This window comes from Pholcus phalangioides, unplaced genomic scaffold (genome assembly GCF_987345545.1).
Source record: "Pholcus phalangioides strain wild (caught in Gottingen) unplaced genomic scaffold, Ppha-v1.0 ptg000030l_1, whole genome shotgun sequence".
Taxonomy (NCBI): domain Eukaryota; kingdom Metazoa; phylum Arthropoda; class Arachnida; order Araneae; family Pholcidae; genus Pholcus; species Pholcus phalangioides.
The window spans coordinates 779,371-804,671 of record NW_028301620.1 but is presented as its reverse complement, the minus strand read 5'-3'; the positions used below and the strand labels follow the sequence as shown (position 1 = coordinate 804,671).

Here is a 25,301-nt window from a genome sequence, read left to right as displayed (position 1 = left end):
GAGCAAAAAGCCCAATTACAAAAGTTGTTGCCCTGTTCTCCCTAATGCGAAACAAAAATATCCACGTTTCTATGTGCAATATTCACTGAGATATTCGAATTAGAAGAAAATTGGGGAAACACAGCATTAAATGCGGGTAAAACGGTTTTCCGTACTTAATGCTGTTTAATGACGTCGCTAATAAAATGCCATAAGTCCCGTTTCCTATGCACGGCACAGAATTCATTATGTATTCCAACTCATCAGCATGACTAACATTTTTAACACTAGAACGATGGAAACGATCATTTTGACCGCAAACCCACTTTGACATGCGATCACACTCGAATGGTTTATCTCAGGTAATTGAAGTCACGTGACTTTTCTCGTCTTGTTATTAAAATAAGCTCTTAATTCCTGAAGTATGAATATTATAGGTTTTTCGGTTTAGTGGTAAAATGAAGTTCTATCTAGATCGCCCCCCAATACAATCTAATCCATAGGATCCCATGTTACACCCGTAGTTTCCACTCCCCCCCCCGGAACATTCCATCGCCCCCCAGGGGGCGTTAACGCTCATGCTGGAAATCACTGATCCAGATGCTTCACAAGATGCCTTAGAGGTAACTCATTAAAGTGAAAAAGTCAAATAAGCCATTGCAAGGGATGCCCTATTTCTTTCCCTATTAATCTGATAACACCATTTTTATAACCAGTATTGGTAACAGTCCCATCGCATCCGATCGCCATCAATTCGTTCGTATCAAAATCTTGCTTGAAAAAGTCTAGGATTGATGACTTTATATCCCTTGCTCTACTGCTTCTTGGAGTTGTGTGACCGAGATAAATTGACTTGGGTTCCTGCAATATGGTTATGTGTTCTTCAGATATGGTTCTTCTAGGAAAAGAATCACCATCTTTGACATTAGCTAAGGTTTTGTCTTTTCGACCATCAAAATATATTCCTCGCACCTTTTTTTCTAGGAATTTTATCTTGCAAAAGAACTCTCTGTGATGCTCTTTCACGCTTTATTTTCATCCTGTCTATTGTCATATTTGGCTTCTCTTTCGTCAGTAACCCAACATCTTCCAGCACAGCATTCGCAATAATTGCAGAGCAATATCATAAGCAAGAGGAACATTTCTTAATTCAGTTCTCATCTGAGAGGATGATGGCATGACTTCAAAAGCAAATGAAGTACTTGCTTCGGCACCGATTGATGGACCAGCTTCAGTACTGGTAGATGGAAATGCTAACTTCAACGGCAAACTGTGTTATGGCTCATGTAGATCACTTTCCTCAGAATCGTTGGATATGGGTGAGTTTTCAGTGGTTGATCAACTAGTTTCCGCCGTTTCTTCTTGAGATGACTCCGAACGGGATACCATTTTCATTTTCCTTGTTCATTGTTTTTCAATTTCTTCGTTGTTAGGACATCTACTCGACCAATGGCCATCTTGCGTGTACTTCTTTGATCTTGCAAGAAATCTCGCTCTAAATTTGGGACCTTTCTCAACTTGTCATACTTACAGTCTTCAAAATCACATTTGCATGCTACAATGTCGAACAATTTCCGTGCTTTGCACTGAAAAGATTTTTTTAAAAAAGTACAACTTGAAAGTTTGAGAATTTTTGCTTAGTTTCATATTTTTCTGAAGATTTTTGTATTTATAGTGAAAGTCTTTGAAAATTTTGCATATCCGTTGGTGAGAAACCGTAGGAATTGAAGCAGTTTTCCAAATATTTTCTATTTTTGGCACGATAATTTCAAGAATGTCTGCAATAGCTGGATATTTTCTTGATTGCTCTGCCTTCATATTGCGTTGAGTCAGCAAATAACAGAGCTTAACATCGCCATAGGTGGGTGAGACCAGAGAATCCCACTCTTTTAGGGGATTTCCTAAAATGTCACAACAATAAAAGTTTCTGGCCATCATTTTGACTGCTAAACACCCTTTCAGTTAAGGGGTAAGATTGCAAATGAATACTGAAAACAAGGGAAAAACATCGAGGTCACTGAATGAATCACGTGTTCAGGGGAATAGGAAAGCCTCCTCCGTGGTGTCATGTCACAGAATTCCACACGTGCATAAAAACTTCAGGGGCGATGAGGAACCTCAAGCAGTTAGAATTTTGGGGAAAAAAATTAGGAATGGCATTTCTTCACGTAAAGGCATATTTTAAATTCTATTACGATGGCAATTTCGAATTTTTTTTTTCGTTCCACCCTAATGGACAGAGTCTTCTTATACGAACATTAATATTAGAACAACAGATGTTCTATGGCGGTGTTTTCTTTTCTCCAGTACCCATTTAGTACCATTCAAAAGTATACTTTTCAAAAAGATCTTCGTTGCTCTTTATTCCAATTCATTTAGCGTTTATATGGACCTCTGCGCTTCTACTGCATTGCATGTACTGGTACAATGTCGCACGAGGAAAATAATTTTTATTTTTCTCTATTTCACCCATGGGCCTCCAGCCCGGAGGTTTTGCTACGATTTCTATCATTTTATTTTTGTTTTATCGCGCTATAAATTCAATGCAGAGGGGCCCCGCGGTGACTCACCAAAGATCCTAGCCTAAGCGCTCTGCTGGATGATGTGGGGAGAGTCGTTAGTTTACAACATATCATTCTTTGGACTGAGCAAAAAAAGTATTTCTGCAGTTGGCAGAGAAAATAAAATCTAGGTTTTGAGTACCATGTGCATACAAAGTTAAAATCGGAACAAACGAAATTTCTGCCAGAAATTATGAAATTTTATCGCTCTTCTGAAGAGTCTCGTTGATTTTTTCGAAAATATCAACTCACTGAGTTGATCAGCATCAAAAGCTGAAACAATGAATGCGATCAGCATCGAAAAGTTGTCTTAAGTATGTATTCTACATTGCTGGGGGTTTGCCGCTTATTGACAATTTTTCATTACACACGTCAATCTCTTTTTGCAAATTCCTCAAGCGTGTTATACTTCAAACCTTGCGAAAATGAAGCCACGAATTATGAGTTCAAAAAATCATAGTCAAACCTCTTTTTAAAGTAGCAAAATACTGTCATAACAAAGTATTTTGTCCAAATTCCAAGAAATTGGTACGTGAACAAAGGTTTATTGAAATAAAGTCAAAGAAAGACTGAATAGATACTGTTTTAAGAAGTTTCAATACAGAAAAATAATTTTTGTAGATTTCTTTCCTATAGCGGTAAAAAATTACCGCTACCGTAGGTCTAGGGTTAAGGGAATAAATGTATAAAAATGTTCACTTTTTTGGGTCCAAGTAACCCCAACTTACGGTTATATTCATAACGAGGGAACATCCTTTTCTTTGATTAGGAGTGACATCTATTTCCATCTTGCAGGAATTTCCAGAGATTGCAGCGATTAAATGAGCGGACTTGGTGTTGGATAACTTGTCCATTGCACCTGCGAATTTCATTTTCTGTTTTGCTGATTGAACAAAGATGGATTCCTTTCTCTTCTTCTTTTTTCGTTTTCCACTGAAGAACATCATTTTCAAGAAGAAGAAAAATAAAAAAGAAAAGGCCATGGAAACAGCATTTAAGGTGGAGAGGGGAAAAAATTGTTTTTAAGGTGAAAAAACTGTTTTTTTTTTCTCCTGCCGTCGAGCATTTTGTCATCATCTTGAAATGCAGTGAAATAAAAAAGTCTTGAGCTCGATTGATTGATTTTTTTTCTTTATTATTCTTTTTGTGTGTGCCTGAGACGTGTCTCTTCTTATTTTTCCTCCTGAAGTCGTAAAAATCCATTTTGAAGAAGCGTCAACGTTTCACCAGATTAAAACGGGAAGCAACTTCTCGCCGAGAATAAGCTTTTGAGATTCCCTCGTGGTGATTCCCCTTCTTATTTTATTTTAAAAAAAAATCCACTTTTTTCATTCTCTGTGAGATGTCTTCATTTATATATATATTCGATAACCGTGAATATAACTTTCATCTTTTATAGCATTTCCAGGAAATAAATCGAATGCCGATCGCTTCCGATGGCTTCTTTACTTTACTTTATGGACGGAATGAATCGAAGTCGATTGATTTCGGCGGCACCAAAACTCGCAATTTACTTTTTCTTCGTTTTGTCTATTGAATCACGTGCTCATAGAAAAAGATTTTTATTCATTATGATGTGCGGAATTCTCCAATTTCAACTAAGCTGGGTTTTGCGTTGACCGTTTTGAGGAACCAACACGAAATTTCAGGTGATTTTGATGCATATTTTGTGTTGAAAGTCTTCCTTAATCTTCGCCGTGTGAAATTTATCAAAATATGTTGATGAATTGAGAGACAGGATTTTTCGAAAATAACTACATAACTTTTAAGATGACAGCGTGGAAACTGTTTGCGTTAGAAATTCAATGTAGTCAAACTCTGTTATAACGACCAATAGAGCTTGAACGACACTTCGGCTATATCGTCAATAATCGGCAGCCCGGATGATTCTCATAAAAAGTAAGAAAATTATGTCAAAGAGGCTTGCTTATTACGTCTATGATAAGTTATGACCTCGGATAGAACAACACATTTTTCACGATTGATATGCTCCATATTTTCCTATTTTATATGCATAAATATATGCATTTTACTATATTTTTATCCTGACCGACTTTTTTTTTCAGAATAAGATTCCCGTTTTTTGAACGAAGTGTGACTATAACCTTTACTAGAATCGGAATAAAAGTAATTTGCATAATAGTTATTCAAATTGCCTTTGTGAACCCGCACCGTCAATTTTAGCTCATTCTCAAAGTCAAGTCGTCACAAAAAAAATTTGAGTAATTAAGTTGAGTAACTTTTTTCCACACAAAGTATTTTGTCCCCTCAAGAGTCCCAAATCTAAGTGAAAAAATATATACGCGGCTGTTACACACTGAAATTCATTTGAATTAATCTTGAACGAGATATGCGGTCAAAATGTTATTTGAATGGATCAAGAAAGTTTACTAAAAGTTGTGAGTAAATTTTTACAGTAACTTTACACATTAAACAAGGGAAAAAAAATCCCATAAAAAAAAAGAATAAAGAAAGAAGCAATGGAAGGCTACAAAAGGGTTTGTAACTTTCCAATAAATGTTTTAGTTATTTAATATCCTTCAATTCAATCACAAACATGTGAAAGGAAAGTAATGTTTGGGGAAGCGAAAGGGGAAAAGAACGAAACTCATATAAATAAAGTTTATTCAAAGAATCGAACCTCACAAAGCAACCAATGGTTGTCGTTGCCGAATCATCCTCTTTATTTTGCGCAGGAACAAGCATTTTATTTATTTTTTTAATTTTACTATTCCTTTATTTTACTTTTCTTTTGTTGCCTCGAGTCGAGCTGGATTCGAGCCAGGAGGAAAAAATGACTTTGTTTTGTAGTTAAACTTTTTTTTTTGCGTTCGTTGATTTCTTCATTTCTTAAAAATATCTGAAATTCAGTCCCATCGAGCCATATTCAGCATCGAATCCGTGTATCAGAAATTACCCAAACAATCAGTATTATTATAAAACGTATATGACACGTGTAAGATGGCATGGGGCCCTCTTGAAGTACTTCTAATAAAATAGTATATTTATTATTTTAACGAAACAATGGGTTCCATTCTCCAACAACTCCCAGCTCCATCTCATCTGTTACCACAACAAAAATCTGTTAATCGATACAGTACCCAATGTTCAGGGTAAATGTGATAAATCGGTTATTATGCATACAATCGTCTTGTAAATTTGATAAATTTATTACTTTTACCGTGAACATGCATAATACCCCCAACAACACACACACACACAACCGGCTAAATTTGATAAATACTAAACATATTATCACTTTTCCCGGAGATTATGTATAATACTCACACAAACAAGCGTCTGGTTGGTAAATTTAATAAATACTGAAAACCTTATCACTTTTATTGACGATTACGCATACCCAAGTGTCGTTAGTAAATTTTATAAATATTAAAAAATGTCAATTTTACCGCTAATTATGCATAATAACAGAGTATCGCAGGTGAGTTTGTTAAATACTTAAAATTTGTCATCTTTATCTGCGATTATGTATAAATACCCTTGTATAATTGATGAATTTGATAAATATGAAAAAAAAATTCAAAATGAGTATCGTATGTGTGATGAATATAGTCGGGCAACCGATATAATAATAACAAATTTTACGGTCGTACCCCGATATAATGACACAATCATAATACATGTATGAATTATCGTGTATAGTGTATCATATATTACTATTTACCAAGTTTGATCAACGACGCGACGCTTGAGTGTTATGTCTAATCACAGGTAAAAAGTGATTAATTTAAGGAAATTTATAAATCTTACGTAAATATGCATAATGACCAGATTTATCACATATACCGTAACATGTATATGTATTTTACTTTTTTTTCGCTTAATAATAAAGTGTTCTGGATTCTGCCACGAAGCTGGGCAACGGGATAAATCCGATGGCATAGTTCATTCGTTCATTCATTCATTCATTCAGCATTACTATCATTAATGTATCTGTTCGTATCCGAATACGAATTTATTTTCTCTCTTTTTATCTCGAAATAAGCATTTCTTAAATTCTCAAAAGAAAAGCCATGCAAAGTAGTAGGGAATGAAATGAAATTTCGAATTCGCAATGAAATTTACTTCCCTTGACTATTTTATTAGAAAATTTCCTTCTTAATCCCCATTAACATTTTCGTTGGAACACATTTGTTGATTCTTGAGTGTTGTACGGTGGGAAATTGGACGTTGGGAAATCAAAAAGTATTGATGTTTGTTGGCTTCCAAATGAAAAAGAAAAAATGGTAGAAAAATGCACGAAACGAGCGGTATTAATGAAAAAAATGCATTTTTTTGTATATAAATTTCACATGTGTGAAACAATCACTGATTCCCTATGTGGAGCATTATCTTCCTTCGGAAAAAAAAAATCTCAATTTTCACATCGTATTATAAGGTATCTTTGTGCGAATGCTTTTATTTTTTTGAATTTCGCGTAACGATGCCGATCGGTTGATAGATCGACCTTTATACGATCGGTAATAATTTTTTTACGCAATAAAAGAGAATTCTTTCAGGTTTATAGGTAAAGAGAAAATGAAAGAAAATAAATAAGGAAAATATTCTTCCCGGATTATGTCTCTCGCAAGCACTCGAGATGACAAAGTAGGAAGCAATTTCCCGGACAACACAAATTTATTTTACATAACGGCTATGCACACGTGTTCTCAAGCAGCGATTTGAAACACGACCTACAAATAGAGCGCGACGCACAGATAAGATTCGGTCTTCCGACCAAAATTCAATAAAATTGCTCATAGTTCCGTGGAAAAGCGGCACCACTATCTAGGAAAACGAACTTTCTAGAATTATCTCGATGGTTTTCGCGTAATCTTTACACTTCTCTTGGCACTGTGACTTCACCACTAATCGTTGTCACCAGACTCGCCAAGTCTGTTGTCAATTTGGTGAGATTTACAGAGAAATGGATTAATGATTATTTACGGGCGAAAAATGGCATAATATGTGATAAAAAAATGAATCAAGGAAACAGTTATTTTCCGGATATTATGCTGAGGTGAGCTCGGAAAGAAAAGTCATCACGTCTCCGCCGGGACTCGAACCCAGGCCCTCTTGCATGCCGGGCAAGCATGCTACCAACTACACCACTGGAGACACATGACTCTGCCTTCCTAATTTCACGCACTGTGTCGTGAGGCGCTGTATGTAAAAATGAATTTTATGTAATGTATTTTATGTAAAAATGAATATTTACATAATTTTCTTAAGAATACGCTGCCACATTCAAAGATGAATCATGTTTCATTTCAAGGAGAAATACAAAGAGGAGTTTTATTTAACCTGCCCGAAACAAATAATTCACATTTTTTTTCTTAAGTGGTGTCACGAACCTTGAAGTCAAATTTTCAAAAATTACTTCAAAAGATATAAAAATTTCGTGTCAATCGTTTCAAAATAAAAGAAAGAAGTAATGAATTATAGTGTGAACTTATACAAGGTGGGCAAAAAGTTAGAAACTTTGAAAATTTATAAAAACCGGAAAAATAACTCAAGTAAAAAACGGTTTGCAGGGTTAGCATCGCTTGGTCACGGGAATTTTTTGAGACAGGAAAAACTCTAAAAAACAGCCGATAGCTGGCACTGGTACGAACGACTTCGGTGGAAATATGTAAATGAGACAATGAACTTGCGCTCCTAATCCACAATCAGTTCACCATTGTAAACCGTGCATGTGTACCTGCTGCACTCAGCCGTTGCTGGATTTGTGACTCGCCTGCAATGTGTCATCCCCTGTGGTGGTGATCATGTGAAATACATACCGCTTAAATAAACGATTTGGAGGCTTTCTGTTCCTTATTTATGTATATTTTCTTTGACTTTAGTACATCAGCGCCACCTATCGGCTGTTTTTTTAATTATTTTTTTCCGGCCTTAAAAGATCCTCGTGACCTAGCGATGCTAACCCTGCAAACCATTTTTTATTTCGGTTATTTTTCCGGTTTTTATGAATTTTCAAAGTTTCTACGGACTTTTTGCCCACCCTGTACAAGAAAAACCACTTTGAGCGCGATTTCTGAGATTCCAGTTTTTGAGCTCATCCGTAAGATTACAAAAAAACCACTGCCCCAAAAATTCTGAAAATTTTGGGTAAATGTTTGTTTGACATGTATTCATGAAGATTGACATGTATTCATTCAGTATAATGGACCTCGGATTCAGCAATTGACTAATGTTAAATATTTTTTTAAAAATGTTGAATTTAGATTTTTTTTTTAATTTATGTATTTTTTCAAACTTTAAAAGTTCGTAAAATTCTAACGAATGGTCAGATATCCAAGTTCGACGTTCATTTTACTCACACATGTCAAATAAACATTTATGCAAAATTTTCAGAATTTTTGGGAAGCAGTGGTTTTTTTTTTTTTAATCTTACATGCTCAAAATGAGCTCAAAAACTGCAATCTCAGAAAATCACGTTCAAATTATTTTTTCCTGTATAAGTTAACAATATAATTCATTATTTCTTTCTTTTATTTTGAGAGAACAAATTGACACGAAATTTTTAGTGTTTTATTTACAATTAAATTAAATATTTTTTGCAGTCATTTTTGAAAATTCGACTTCAATGTTTCTTGACACCCTTTAATTTCATTCGAATAAAAGGGCGAAAGCATTTATTCCTATACAGCATAGGAATAAAGAATTTCTCAAGGAAGCCTATCAGTGGAACGAACCCAAGCAAGTCAATTCATTCGAGTTTGATGCCAGATTGTATTTATTCTTACAGGCTGTCCCAAATTGCTTGCACAACCGATATCTCTGCAACCATGGGCTTTAGAAAAGTACTTTAAATTACAAAAAGTTTTTTAAACGACATGCAGTTACTTTAAAATCTCAAAATTTGTTTGAGTGGTCGTATACATAAAAAAATGTAGAAACTTTTTACATAGCTTCTGTGTACTATGATACAGTAAAACCTCGATAAGTCGTCACCTCCAGTTATCGAAAAATTATAACGGCTTAAGAGGAGTTCCGTCAGTTTTGATGTGCAATGTTATATAAATCGTATAAATTTAAAGTAATATGATATTTATTAAAGTATGAATCACAATAACAATATTAATAAAATTTATAGATTGCGAAAGAAAAAAATATAGTAGCAATATTTTTATCTTTTTTATCTCTTATTACTTAAATTATTGTGGTGAAATGTACTGTGCACTTCGATTTAAACTAGTAATTTTTAATTTATAGACTAACAGAGCAACTGTTTGAATAAGTAGCTTTTCTTCATAACAGAACTCTCTATTGCACATTAGTTTTATATATACATGAAATTTAATTTTTAGTGTTTGAATTCTTCATCAGTAGTTCATGATGCAACTACAAAGTAATCTCGAACACTTTTGACTTGGTGGAGGGGCCCTGGGCAGAGAAAAGTAAACAGAAGACCTGAACTTGGGAAAGAATGTCTAATTTTTTTTTCAACAAAGATATTTTGTTGCCATGTTGTCCATCCGTGCCTGTGTGTGTGTGTGTTGCACTTTCACTTTAACTTGATTAATTTGATTCTTTGATTTACGTAATTTTTGATTTCCTTTATGTGATCTTTGACATATCAATAAATTTTGGTTTTGCCGGAGATGCTCTGCCCCCCCCCCCCCCCCCCCGGGGTGAACTGCTTACGTTGCTTTTTGCGACAGAGCTTGGGTGTCTCGCGTTATGTCCAGTTTCTCCAATGGAGCTCAGGCAGAAATGAGATCTAGCTTGAACAGTCCCCAACGCGTTCCAAAAACCTTATTCGGCAAATGAACTTCCCCAGCGTAACTTTCGTTACTTAACTGTTCCGTTTGGGTATATAGGATTTTATGGTGACTTTTAAGCATATGGCAATGCTGTTAACAAGCGCTTTTATTTAATGGGAGCCATAAAAATAGTCTGTTCCTCTTTCTCAAACTTTTTCATAGTGACGACTCAACCGAAATTAGCGACGAGTAAACGAGGGTTTAATAACATTGTGGTCTATGAGAGCTGGAAGGGTCTGAAGAAAAATGGCGACTTAACCGGAGTGACGACTTAACGAGGTTTTACATGGAGTGTACATATTTTATCATTGTATATATAGTCTTTAGTTTTTGTAATTGAATTTTGAATCGGGTTGCTGTAGTTTAGAAATGTATGGCATTCATATTTCTCATGGGCATCTTTTTCTCAGCTCTCAGTTGGGCATTTTGCCTCTTGTGGTCTTGTATTTGTACTTAAACTCCTAATTAATGAAATGTGGATCCAGCCCTGAAAAGTCATTTTCAAAAAATTTTTAAATGCAATATTTTTCGAAATATACAAAATTATGTTTTGGCACCTTATCACAATGTTGGTGATTGGCCCAAAAGTTCCCATTTTCAAGGACTGTACACAAATAAAATGAACTCAATCATTTTATTGTTTTGTTCACAAAAATTACATTTTTTGACAATTATTTTTACAACTACAGAATTTTCAAACCTTTGAATTTAATTTATGAATAAATAAATAATTTTATTGATTTGACCAGTGGGTTCTTCAATGAGTGGCAGTACGTTAAGAGAACTTATCTTTCTCTAAAAAGAAAAAAAGTAACTATTTGAAATTATTTAGTCGTGGTTTCTTTATTTTCAGTACCAAATATAAATTGTGATATACCTTCTGCTTTATGCACGATATGTGCTCAAATATTGATGTATGATATGTGAAAATTTCCGCAGAAAGTTCTGGAAACAAGTCGTCGACGAACAAATTACAAATTTTTCCTTTTCTTCCAGAAGAGAAAAAAAAATAGCGTTTTTTTTTAGTGCTAATCGTATTCCAAGATGCTAACGATCATTCCACTCACATGTTGCCGAGCAAACACGAGGTGCCTCGACGGCAAATGTTCGACTTTCCGAAAACTTCTTCGCCCCAGAAACCGATGGTCCAGCTGTGCGGATCGATTTTTTCTCGAAAATTCACCTTGTGCCGAAACGGAAAGGAATCACTAAGTGCGTACCCGATTGTGAATGAACAGCGCTGCATTGACGATTCAACCGGAAAAATGTGACGGATAATAATTTGGCCAATTTCTCTGCTCTTGTCGACAAGAGATCATCACGCCATCGTCAATCGAAAGACGCTTTATTTCGTCATGAAATACCAGTAGCTGAGGAAGATCTTCGATGTCGAGAATCAAATATAATTCTTGTTTTGTGGTGCGTCTATTTTTATCCGGGAGAATATTTGTTTTTTCACAATCATACCTATTATTTCTCCGCTCCGTTAATTTACGTGTGCCTTGAGCGGAACCGCTTCCGTTTCGGAGTTAATGGCACTGTCTGGAAATCAATAATGGAGCTTCAAGGACCCTTTGAACATATGCAAAGCTATGCATTTAAAGGTTAACATGTGTAAGGTGTAACTAGATTATCCCTAAGGGTCAGACTTTTTTGACAGTGAAACTCGTGAATTCGTACAGAGCAGCAATTGCACGCGCGCGCGCGCACGCACAACTGTCTTTGAAACTCAATACTAACGTCACTTAACCTTTTAGTAGATATACAACAGTCTATAAGAATCTGTTACGTCTCGGACAGTCTTTTCAGGTCTGCTTAATTTCTCGCTTGCATGTATTGCAGACGCCATTTCGTGACAGAGCCTGATCATCCGCTTTGCCGTGTAGTTTTAATTTTGGAGTTTTCGAACTACTCATGAAATATTTTTTGTTAAAGCTACAATGGAAGTTCCCTGGAGGCACCAGGCTTACCCTTCCCCCCCCACACAGGACAATGAACTTTCATCACCTAGTGTAACAGAGCCTGGGTGTCCTTCAGTTTCTATAACTATCACTCTGCCCGAGTGATGAAGTGGTAAAATGCTCGTCTTCCACCTTGAAGGTTCTCGTCAAAGTTCACGGGTCCGAATCCGGGAGAAGAATACCGTGCCTGTGACGATCACCGATAGATGGCGCCTTCATTTCCCACTCAAGTCCACTTATTAGAAATTGCCGTATGGCGATTTATGGCCGGAGTTGACGTGCGATAGTATCATAACTATCACTGTTTATCGAAGGCCTATTAACGAGGTTAAAAGATATAACTTTAGTCAGAGCTGCAAAAGCTGACATTGAATTTGATGAGATCACGTAACAAGTCCAATCTCTGAAGAGAGCGATAGATTTGCCCTCCACAGCCATCTTCAACCCGCATCCCAATACGTATAAGACTAACTGTGAAAAATCTAATCACAGCAGAGAAAACATATCCCTCGTTCTTTGCACCTCTCTTTTCAAAGCGTTCAACTCAGTTTTTATTTCGAGATATTTTTTTTTTAAGTTTTTCCCCGTTCGTGTCTTTTTTTTCCTTGTTGGAAATAAATGAAAAAAAAAAGTCTCGAGAGCGGAAAAAGATTCATAAAAATGTGTAATATGTAAATTGCAGGTAAAAAACCGACTCCCCCTCGACGAAATTTATTCGCTCGAAATTCCTTCTTGATAAAGTTTTTGGAACGAGAGCCTATTTGCATATGCCAGATTCTTTCATATTTAGACAGGTGCTCTCTCTCTCTCTCTCCCTCTCACTGTCTTGTGTAGGGGATAACTATATTTATTCTTTAACGGAATTTCAAAAGAGGAAAAGAAGTGGAGGGAGCAGAAATAATTTCGGTGGATAGGTGATCTCATTGAAGTGCGTATAGGCGTCCTAATATGGCTATGCGCTAAAATAAATTATGCATAGTCGTGACTAAACCACCACCGCTTATCTTTTCACAATAAGTCAAAAATGGAAAACGTTTCGACTTCTGTTAATATGTTGCGGTTTATCCCTTAAGAATACAGAAATGGATAATGCGGGCAAAGAGACGACTATACTACTACTATCATCTAATAATTGTAAATAACCCCCCTCTCTCAAGACACAGAAAAATCACTCGAAAACCTCAGAATCACGCGTTTTTGAATCCCCCTTGTAAAAATCTTGAATTTTTCTGTTTTCAGTGATTTTTGGATACTTTTGGGGGTGGGCTTGTACTACTTTCATTCGATAATCATTATTTTTGAACTTTTTGATTTTAGAATTCAAAAATACACAGAGAATCCGCTCATTTCATCAATTTTCTCAACATCAAAAAACATCTTAATTTGATGAAAAATATGCAATTTTTTGAATAATCATGACCCTTTAGAAGATAATAAAATTGGAAGATGAATTGCATAAATTGGAAGAAAGATCAAGATCAAGACGGATAGGAAACCAACTCTCTCGAATTCCGATCCCCCTTTCAAATCGCAAGACTCCAATCCTCATCCACCCAATCAGGAGCCTCCACGTCACACCACCATCGACATGCCACTTGCTCGACGCCACAACCAGAGGTTGATTCGTCCACGTCTCCAGCCAAAACGTCAGTAAATAACGGTTTTCTTAGGACGTTTTGTCTCATTGCTTTCCGCTAACGGCACTGACGATGTCCACCGTAGTAGTTTAAGAAACGTCTGCTTCAAAACACACTCTAACACGGCATAATAGCCCGGAGGTATGGGCTCTATGAGTCTAGTATGTTTTGTAAATATACTCGGAACCCGATAAAACAAACTCCCATTAAATGCATTTTATGATGTAACGATTTTTCTCCCCGAAACTGTTGAATACTTTCCGGCTCTTAACAATTGCAAAATTTGCTAAATAAGGGATTGTCATATCGAGGTCCGATTGTAGAATTCTCCAAATATATTTATATGCTAGTTAATTATATCGGGTCCAATCGTAAAATTTGATAAATTGAAGTTCGTTATATCGGGGTTTGATCGCAAAAATTGTTTGATATCAGTTCGTTATATCGAGGTCTTTCAGAATTCATGAATTAGGAATTTTTTTGGAGATGTTTGAAAAAGTTCATTAAATCCATTCATTTTATCTGGTTCAGACTCTGGCTCATAAGTGCTGTAATCTTAATAATAAAAAATGTCACGTTTATTACAAACGGATCAAACACGGTGAATTATTTTATTAGACTAAGCACAATACAGGGACGAAAGGAATAGCGTGACCGAACACAACGAATACGCAGATCAAACTGCCCAAAAAAAACAAAATAATCAAAAAGAATTGACTTAAGTCACCATAGCAACCAATAGTTCAAAGAAATGAGATGGAGAAGACAGTCCTTTGTAAAGGCTTGTAGCCCTCATACGTTGCATTGCTCCCTCTTCACAGAAACAGCGTCCCGCTGTTTGTACGACGGCTCATGAGACTTGTTGTCAGCCTTGTTGCTCTCCTTGTTCCTCCTTAGTATTGTCGTCGTTGGAACAGGAACTGTCCTGAGCGTCCGGGTCATTGTACGGTTTCATACGGAGCACATGAACAACATCTCTTGATTTCCGCCGTCGTGAAGCAGGATCAAAATCTTCTACCGCATAATTCACATCTGATAATTTTCTCAAAACTTTATACGGGCCAAAGTACCTCTTCATCAATTTTTCCGACAGCCCGACTTTTCTTACAGGTGTGAAAATCCACACTAGATCTCCAGGCTTGTAGTCTACCATTCGGTGTTGAGAATCATAACGTTGGCTGTCATATTGTTGAGCCTGTAAAGTTCGCAGCCGTGCTATCTGCCTTGACTCTTCTGCTTGTGCAATTAATTGGCCAAGATGATCAGATTCCGGTTCACCCGAACTGTATGGGAACATAGTGTCTAGGGTAGTTTCAGCTTCGCGTCCATGTAATAAATAAAAAGGTGTAAATCCAGTAGTTTCTTGTCGAGCAGTGTTATAGGCAAACGTGACGAATGGTAGGATTTCATCCCAGTTTTTCTCCTCGACATCGACATACATGGACAACATATCTGCTAGCGTTTTGTTAAAACGTTCTGTGAGGCCATTCGTCTGAGGATGATACGCCGTGGTCAATCTGTGGGTCACATTACAAAGCCTGTTGAGTTCAGCAACGAGTCTTGACTGAAAAAACCTGTCCCCGATCGGTTATAAGAGTTCTCGGAGCTCCATGTTTTAGCATAATTTCTTCGACGAAAAACTTGGCTACCTCTGGTGCATCTGCTGAAGGCAGTGCTTTTGTTATAGCATACCGGGTAAAATAGTCAGTACTCACAATGATCCATTTATTTCCTGCTCGAGACTTTGGAAACCGTCCAAGCAGATCTATACCAATACGACAGAAGGGTGCTTCTGCTGGAGGAATGGGAATCAAACGGCCCGGTGGTTTTTGAGCTACGTTTTTTCTTCGCTGACATTCCTTGCAATGCAATACATAGCGACGTACGCTTCGATATAGACCGGGCCAGGAGAATCGCTTTCGTATTCGGTCGTAAGTTTTCGCAAATCCCAAATGGCCTGCTGTTAAGGAATCATGGAAATGTCTGAGGATGTCCAACCGTAGATGTTTCGGAATAACAGGTAGCCACTTTTTTTCCGCCGGATCAAAATTCTTCTTGCACAAAACGCCGTCGATAACCTCAAAGTCGGTCTTAAGAGAGCCGCTTGACCCTTCATAAGCATGGGTCTTATTAGCTACATCGGGATCCTTGAGTTGTTCACTTGCTAGGTCGAGGACTGAAGTTATGACACTAATGTCCTCTGGCACGGAGCTTTCGTCAACGGGGTACCTTGAAAGGCTGTCGGCATCATTATGTTTTCTTCCGCTTCTGTATACTATTGAGACCTCGTACTCTTGCAGTCTCAGCGCCCATCGTGCTAACCGTCCGGAAGGATCTCTCAGGCTGGCTAGCCAGCACAAGGCATGATGGTCGGTAACAATCTTGAAAGGCTTTCCGAAAATATAGGGTCGAAATTTTGTAATGGCCCATATGACCGCAAGACATTCTCTCTCCGTGGTGGAGTAGTTTTTCTCGGCTTTTGATAGAGTTCTGGACGCGTATGCTATAACTTTCTCTTTCCCGTTCTGATGTTGGACTAGCACTGCTCCTATTCCGTAACCACTGGCATCGGTATGTAACTCTGTTTCAGCCTTCTCATCAAATAGCCCTAATACTGGGTCGGAAGTTACGGCTTTCTTTAGAACTTTAAAAGCTTCTTCTTCATCTTTTTCCCAACGAAATTTTACGTCATTTTTCAATAAATTTTGCAATGGAGCAGCTTTCAGACAGAAATCCTTTATAAACCTTCGGTAGTAAGAGCTGAGCCCTAAGAAACTCCTCACATCTCGGATGTTTTGTGGAACAGGAAAATTTGTAATGGCTCTTACTTTATCTGGATCTGGTCTAATTCCCTCGGCATTCACAACGTGGCCAAGAATTTTAATTTCCGGTGCTGCAAACAAACATTTCTTTGGGTTCAAGTGAAGACCTGCGTCTTGAATGCATTGAAAAACAGCTGTTAAACGGTTAAGATGTTCATCGAATGTCTCGGAAAAGACGACGATGTCGTCGAGGTAGCATAAGCACATATTCCACTTAAGGTGACGAAGGAGGTTGTCCATCATGCGCTCAAAAGTTGCTGGAGCATTACAAAGTCCAAATGGCATCACCTTAAATTCGTATAGTCCTTCTGGTGTTACGAAAGCAGTCTTTTCACGGTCAGCTTCATCAACCTCAATCTGCCAATAGCCACTGTATAAATCCATGGTGGAGAAATACTTTGCGCCCTTTAGAGAATCCAAAGTATCGTCTATACGAGGTAGTGGGTAGACGTCTCTTTTGGTAATTCTGTTTAATCTGCGGTAATCGACACAAAATCGCCAAGTGCCATCCTTTTTCTTGACAAGAACTACAGGAGAGGACCAGGGGCTTTCAGATGGCTGAACGACTTCTTTTTTCAGCATTTTTTCAACTTCCTCTTGGATTATTCGACGTTCGGCAGGTGATACCCTATAAGGTCTTTGGTTGATGGGAGAATGGTCTCCAGTGTTGATTTTGTGCTTCACGTTGAGTTTGTAACTCCCCACCTTACCTCCATCACCAAAAGCTTCCGGAAACTGTTCTAGCAATAGAAGCAATTTCTTTTCATGTTCACTATCAAGATCCGTTGACAACATTTGCGAATAATCGACTGGACTCGCATTACTCTTGCTAACATTCTCGTACGACAGCACTTCCGATAAAGCATTCACATAGTTACAGTCAAGTTGTTCGGCGTGGCCAACGCACATGTTCTTCAAGATACGTCGAGGTTGGGCTAGCCCATTAGCGACCCACAGTTCCCCTTTGTTATTAGCGAGGCTCATGATGGTTGATGGGATGGCAACTTCTTGGTTCATCAATAAAAACCTATTATTTTCTACGATAACGTCAATGTCATTATCCAGCATAGGAGCAGATACTTGTATCTTAGTTACTGAGCGTGCTGGTATGGTATAATCCTCTACAGCGTACAACCCCCCTTTCTGCGTAGACCGATGATCATGTAAGATCTCTTCAAACGTAAATTCTAACTTGCCACAGTCTATGATTGCTTGAGACGCTTCTAGAAAATCCCAACCGAGGATGACATCATGGCTACATTTCGGCATAATTGTGAATTCCACTGGTTGACTGTGACCATTGACGGTGAGACGAAGAGTACAGGTTCCAAGAGGTTTTACATAACTGCCATTAGCGACTTTTAAGATAACATCTTGTGAGGAACATTGTTCACTATTTACAAACATAATTTTGCGTAAACGACGTCGAAAATCTTCTGAGATCACAGAGAAAGAGGCTCCAGAGTCTACTAGTGCACGTATGGGATGGTCGTCGAGGATAACATCAACATGATTTCCGAGCATCTTAGCGACATTGGGAGGATTTTGAAAAATAGCGGCCTCACCTCCAACAAAGGTCGCGCGGCTTAGTTTTCCTCATTTCGTCGATTCGGCGACTGACTAGAACGTCTATACGGCGACGGGGATCTGTAGCGGCGTGTCGGCGATCGTCCACGAAACGGGCTGGATGGAGGGGTCCTGGCGGCTGGTATGCTGGTCTCGTCGGTTATGCGGCTGTTACTGGGGTACGACGAAGCATGACGGCCTTGGCTGTTGCGGTAGGTGTCAAAGATGGCCCTTCGCTCTCGACAATAGCGTACGACGTGTCCGGGACGTCCACAGTGGAAGCAAACGGGACTGTTGTCCCGTGTACGCCACACATCAGTTTTCCTCGGAAGTTGTTCCAATGTTGGTTCCAATCTTGCCGTCCTACGGGTATGCGTCAACTGGCGCTGTCGTCTTGATCCAGGAGATATCAGCCGTTGACGTTCTCCAGACAGAGAAGCGAGCGACTTTCCCACTTCATCCCTTACGACAGCCTCGATCGCTTGCAGTCCTGGTTGGTGCGTCTCTGCCGGTGGCATGGTTAAGCGCTGGATCTCCTCACGCACAATTTGACGGATAAGAGATGACAAATCCTCTTGTTCCTCGATAGCAGCTATAGGAACAACGTTTGGGAGTCTGGCAAACTTGTTTCGTCCGATCCTTTTCTGCTGCATTTCTTCTATGTAATGGCACCACTTGACGAATTCAGCAGTGGTGGTGACTTCTCTCATCAGCAGCGCCTGGTGTACGTCCTCGGCCACTCCTTTCATGAGGTGAGATACCTTGTCCTCTTCTGACATGGCCGGGTCTACTAGATGACAAAGTCCCAATACGTCCTGGATGTATGATGGACTTGGTTCGCCACTCCTTTGCGCTCGACTCTTCAGCCGTTCTTTGGCTCTTCGAACGTACAGCTCGGTGTCACCAAAGGTTTTCTTCAGTTCAGCTTCGAACGTTGACCACGAAGTGAGTGTGTCCTCGTTGTTTTCGAACCACTGCCTCGCAGTACCTTCGAGGAAAAAGTACGCATTGGCCAAGCGATGACTGTCATCCCACCGGTTGAAGTTCGACACTCTCTGATACTCCTTCAGCCACCTCGTCGGATCTTGGTCAGGATCACCTCTGAAAATATTCGGCTTCCGGGTCTCCTCCATAAGAGCTGGAGTGCGTATTGTAGAACGTTCTTCTTCTCCTCTAGTCGTCATGGCTCGAGAACGAATAGTCCTTGTAGATGTCACGTACAGTCCGTATTCAGGAGGAAGATTCTGTAATCGATTACTCTGCCGAGAATCGTCGTTAGAAGCCAGGCTGATCACAACTGTCGTTACCCGGCGCCTCCACCAAAAATGTCACGTTTATTACAAACGGATCAAACACGGTGAATTATTTTATTAGACTAAGCACAATACAGGGACGAAAGGAATAGCGTGACCGAACACAACGAATACGCAGATCAAACTGCCCAAAAAAAACAAAATAATCAAAAAGAATTGACTTAAGTCACCATAGCAACCAATAGTTCAAAGAAATGAGATGGAGAAGACAGTCCTTTGTAAAGGCTTGTAGCCCTCATACGTTGCAATATTATCACGGCAATGCGCGACTAATTTATCATATTTACAAATACGAAATTGTGATTATGCATAATAACCGGCAAATGTAATGTATTTAGTGTGATTTATCATGTTTAGAAACGACACTTGGATATTACGCATAATCGCCGGTAAAAGTGATAAATTTATGGAAATGCATCAAACTTACCGAAAATACAACGCCACAACAGGCAAAATGCCCAACGAGGTGGCTGAGAAAAATATGCCCATAAAAATATGAATGTCATATATTTCAAAAATACAGCAACCCAATTAAAAATGCAATGGACGCAAATTATAATCAATATATACACATGATAAAATATTATACAATGCCCAAAAAGAATACTTATAGTTGTCTTATTCTAAGTATGGATAGTTTCTCGATTTACCCGAGAAAGAAATTAAAAGGTCGGTGATTATGCATAATAGGATTTTTCCTCATTCACCGTAACATACCTCTATCCATACGACCATAGAATCATCAACATAATCAGTGGGGGAAATAGCTGACTCACGAAAGGTACAGAATAATTGCATCATCAACATTAATGAAAACATTCATCATGAAAAAAAATGTTTCTGATGTCTGGAATATTTGGACCGCAGTCAATTCACGTTATCTCTCTCTCTCTCATACATGTCTTAATTGACCACCCAAAATACTCTGGTCTACTGGAAACTATAGAAAAATGGCCACCTTACAGGAATGCACAAGCAGTGTTATTTAAATCCAGTATAGTGTTTGTTACTTTGGTCAGGTGGTAACTTCTATCAGGGTTTATTACATTTTTCTTTAGAAATCGTGGATTCGAATCAGAACGTCTTTTTATATCCGTCCTAATCCTATTTGAATGCACTTGTTACCGTCATAGCTCGTGCAGAATAATATCTGTGTACAAATAAAAGATGGGGAGAATGTGTATATACCGCATATATTCCAACTCCGATAGAAGCGTGTCCTTTAGAATTCTATAAATACGCTGGAGTTTCCATTTCCGTAGCATGCGATATCCATCACGTTGAATCTTCGCTCGATTTCAACATTTCCTATTGCGTCACAATATACGCGGCCATCCATCATCGAAATCGTATAACCACTGGAAAGCACCCAATAGAATCCTTCCCTAAATATTATATAATATATAAGAAGGGATAACTTCGTTTGAGATTTTTTTAGCTTTCGCATTTGTTCTAGATCACCGGAAACAATATTATTATTATTCACATTTACGGTATTATTATTATTAATCTAACGGTTGGTTGTCTCTAGTCAGAAGCTTTTGGAGAGGGAGCTAGCGAGCAAAGCAGCATCAAATTTGGACAGTATTCATTTCAGAACATGAGAAAACGATTTTAGCAATCAACCATTTCGCTTTCAAGCTATTGGCAAAAAATTCGGATGATCTCTATTTGACAAACCGACAAGAAATATAGCAACTTTGTCCTAACCTAACCACAAGTTAGAAAAAGGAAAGAAGAAGGGAGAAGAAAAAGAAGAATAAATAAATAGAAAAGGAAAAACGATACAACAAATAAGTAGATATTTGTCTTATTCCCTTTTCACCCTTGTCCTACGTATACTCTTTCACTCTTACATGTGTAAGAAAGGTATATCAAATATGGAGGGGAAAATCACCAATAGGAGTATAGGAAAAAACGGGTAGGATAAAAATATTTCGGTTCATAGGGTTAAAATAAATCTTTGTGATGGTGTGCAGAGAGGAAAGACAACATAGAGAACTGATTGAATTTATGCCACTGGCGTTTGGATGAAGTATTTCATATGTAATCGTAAAGGGGTTAAGAAGTAGTGTACCGTAAACTGGTGTGACTTGGTGACCTGCGTGGTGGGGGGGGACTTGAGTTCATACTCAAAGGACCTAGAAGAACCTATCTAGGCTATACCTAGCTTCGGTTATAGATAAAGCTGCAAATAACATTTCTGTCATTTGCAAAGTGTTTTATAAAGAGATACTTATGTCAACGAGTATTCTATTCTCTTAACAACACCTATATTAAAATTGACAGACTTATTAAAGAAATCAATAAAAGGAACTTGGCAAATTTAAAAAAAATTAAAAATGTCAAATGGTAATCTTGAATTTCCATATCTATTTGCTCAGTCAAATTTCACAAAAATCCAATTAAATTCAGATTTGTGACGTGCAATACAAATAGCTACAATAATAAAATCGGTTTGAAATTCTTCAATCATTTTTCGTAGTATTCTCAAAGAAATTGTTAAGAGCAAATCTGGCTTCAACATTAATAATAATGTCAACGTTTTGGAACTTCTCAAAACTGATACTATTAAATCCATTGAAACTTTTGATTTCGAAAATCTTTTCACTAACATTCCAAATAATGAGATTATTAACATCTGTGAGTTTCTCTACAACATAGTTTTCCAACCTTTTCTGTCCTATCGCCCCCTTCTTCAGATTTCTTTTGCTCCCATCCCCCCCCCACGCAATCTAACCCATAGGATCCTATGTTATATCCGTAGCTTCTACCGCCCCCTGGATCTTTCCATCGCCCCCAGGGGGGCGTTAACGCCCACGTTGGGAATCAATGCTCTACAATAATTTTGAACAATGTATAAAAGTGAAAAAAAAAAACGAATGGACGAATCTTGAAAAATTCTGTATTTTTGAGAACTATTTTTTTCAATGGTACTATTATATTTTATATAAACAAATAAACAAACTACAGGGATTCCTATGGAGATTTTCAACTGATTTTGTAAATACTTTCTTGCTTTATTTTGAAAACAAAAATTTAATTTCTCTTAATATTACAGGTTTCAGATACCTTGACGATTTACAATGTTCAACTACAACAACTTTCACGAAATCAGTCAACAAGTTTGCTAGCTCATTAAATCTTAAAAAAACTAATCGCAATAATAATCAAGCTGATTAACTTGATTCCTTAATAATAAACATTGCTAAAAATATGGTCTTAACTGGTATCCACGACAAAAGAAAAGACTTTAATTTCAAAGTCAATTTTTAAATAATCACAATTCTAATATCAGCAAAAATGTTTACAAAAATATTGTATTTTCTCAACTATCGCATCAAACATATCTGTAATAATGCCAATGACTTCCAAAATGCATTAATTAATTTCAAAAAAATCTTAATAGGCAACAATTTTCTTCCATACACCCCTTGGACGTACTTCCTCTTCAAACCAATAACTGTTCCCTCTAAATCTGACCGCCAACGCTAGGCCTTGCACATGGTATGTACTTTTCCTTCTGCATGCATTTTAACTACCTATTATTGACTTGACAACAAACAACTTTTGGCTATAATTTTTCTTTTAATATTCCTTTTTATTTTTCTATAGTTATTGAATTCAATGGTACTATAGCAGTACGTCGGGGATCGAACATCTATTTAGGCTTTTCGAGTCTCAAGTTGCTCTTAGAAACGTTCTGTTTTAAGCCAATGTCAGGGAGGTCCCCCCCCCCCCCCCCGATGAGAGCCCGAAGCATTGGCTTCGATTTCTTTCATTTTTACTGATTTGACACTCAAGAGACCCAATCATGACTCCCCTTTTGTGTGGACTTCCTTGACCTAAAAATTTGTCTGTCTAATTGCATTGCTTATATTGGAATTTTTGATAAAAGAACAGAAATTTTAAATTTGAAGTCAATTTTCTGTCAAATTTCAGTACTAATATTAGTATTAGAATTCTGAAAAATATATTTTTGCGGACAACTTTCAAGAATCAAAGAAACATGTAATTGTGGTTCACAAAACGACAAAATAGATAAAGAGAAATTTATTCACACAGAGGTGTTACAACCTTGTCGAGCGCCGGAAGAAGAAGCAATAATTCTTTTCTTTCTCCACGGACGCGCGCACTTTCTCGTGACGATCGCAGCGCCACAGTACCCCCCCCCCCTCCAGTGCGGATCGCACGAACTAATTATTGACAACAAAAGAAAGAAAAAAATATATATACACATATAAGGACGGGATTATGAATGCACTTATACAATGAGACGATTCGGGGGACGACTTACTCTGCCGTAACGGGTCACAATGGGTTCACTGTTTGTACTGTCACTGTTAGTGGCAATGTGCGCTGGTTTCACTCGTGCAATGTTCACACATACGTTTCTTGCTTTGCATTTGATGGTGATAGTGTTATTGCGCCTTGCGACCACTTCATAGGGGCCATCATATGGACACTGCAATGGCTTCTTGACAGCGTCATTGTGAAGGAAAACATGAGTGGAATGATCAAGTTCTTTATGGATGAATGTTTTGGATTTATTATGGTGAGACGCTGGGACAGGTCGAATTTTCGAAAAGTGTTGTCGTAATTCAGTGAGCAACTGTTTTTCATTGACGTCTGTGGTGGAAGCTGAGAAGAACTCGCCAGGGAGTTTGATAGGTTCACCATATACCAGTTCAGATGTGGAGCATTCCAGTTCCGGCTTGTATGCCGCTCTTAGTCCTAGAAGGACGATTGGCAATACTGCCACCCAATCTGTTGATGAATGGCACTTGATCGCTGCTTTAAGGACGCGATGCCACCTTTCAACGGCACCATTCGCTTCCGGATGGTATGGAGTGGTACGATTTTGTTTGATCCCCAGTAGTTTGCCGAGAGATCGGAATAGATCACTCTGAAATTGTCGACCTTGATCAGTAACGATCACTTCTGGTACTCCAAACCGTGCAACCCAAGTATGTATGAAAGCCTTAGCAACAGTCTCAGCAGTAATATCTCCTATAGGAATGGCTTCGGGCCATCTTGAAAAGCGATCTACGCAAGTGAGGCAGTAGCGATAACCTTCTGATAATGGAAGCGGGCCCACTATGTCGATGTGCACGTGACTAAATCGTCGAGATGGAGATACGAACTGTCCAATATGAGGGCTGGTATGACGATGAATTTTTGACCTCTGACAGGCGATGCACGCTTGAGCCCAATGTCGGATGTCTTTCTTCATGTTCGGCCATACATATCTGTCGATGATCATTTTAACAGTGGATTTAACACCCGGATGCGCAGGTTGATGAATAATTTTGAACACTTCCCAACGGTATTGTTTAGGAATATAAGGCCGTGGTTTAGATGTCGAGGTATCGAAAAAAAGTTGTGTTTTTCCAGATGGGGAAGAGAGCTGTTGAAGAGCGAGTGAAGATGGTATATTTCCGTCAAGCAACTGCTTCAGTTCAAGGTCATTCTTCTGTGCTTCAGCGATGAGGTCGTAATTCATGGAAGAAGGAAAAAGTAGGTCAACTCCTGCTCGCGAGAGAGCATCCGCTACCACATTGCTTTTTCCCTCGATATGACGAATATCAGTTGTAAACTGAGAAATTAGATTTAATTGATTAATTTGTCGAGGAGAAAGCTTGTCGGCTTTCTGATTGAAAACGAACACTAACGGCCTATGATCTGTGAAAACC

The 25,301-nt window shown here is 38.1% G+C and overlaps 2 protein-coding genes and 1 non-coding gene across 3 annotated transcripts in view; all 3 read right to left on the bottom strand.

Annotated features, from left to right (window-relative positions):
• LOC149067416 (5-hydroxytryptamine receptor-like) overlaps positions 1-25,301 on the bottom strand; it is a 173,725-nt gene that overhangs the window by 8,576 nt on the left and 139,848 nt on the right. The window lies entirely within an intron of this gene.
• On the bottom strand, positions 7,586-7,659 carry TRNAA-GGC (transfer RNA alanine (anticodon GGC)). The gene has a single exon. It is a non-coding gene; the product is annotated as a tRNA-Ala (tRNA).
• LOC149067417 (uncharacterized) lies at positions 18,171-19,625 on the bottom strand. Its single transcript, XM_089252685.1, has one exon. The coding sequence runs from the start codon at positions 19,477-19,479 to the stop codon at positions 18,316-18,318; it is 1,164 nt and encodes a 387-aa protein (XP_089108811.1). The 5' UTR covers positions 19,480-19,625; the 3' UTR covers positions 18,171-18,315.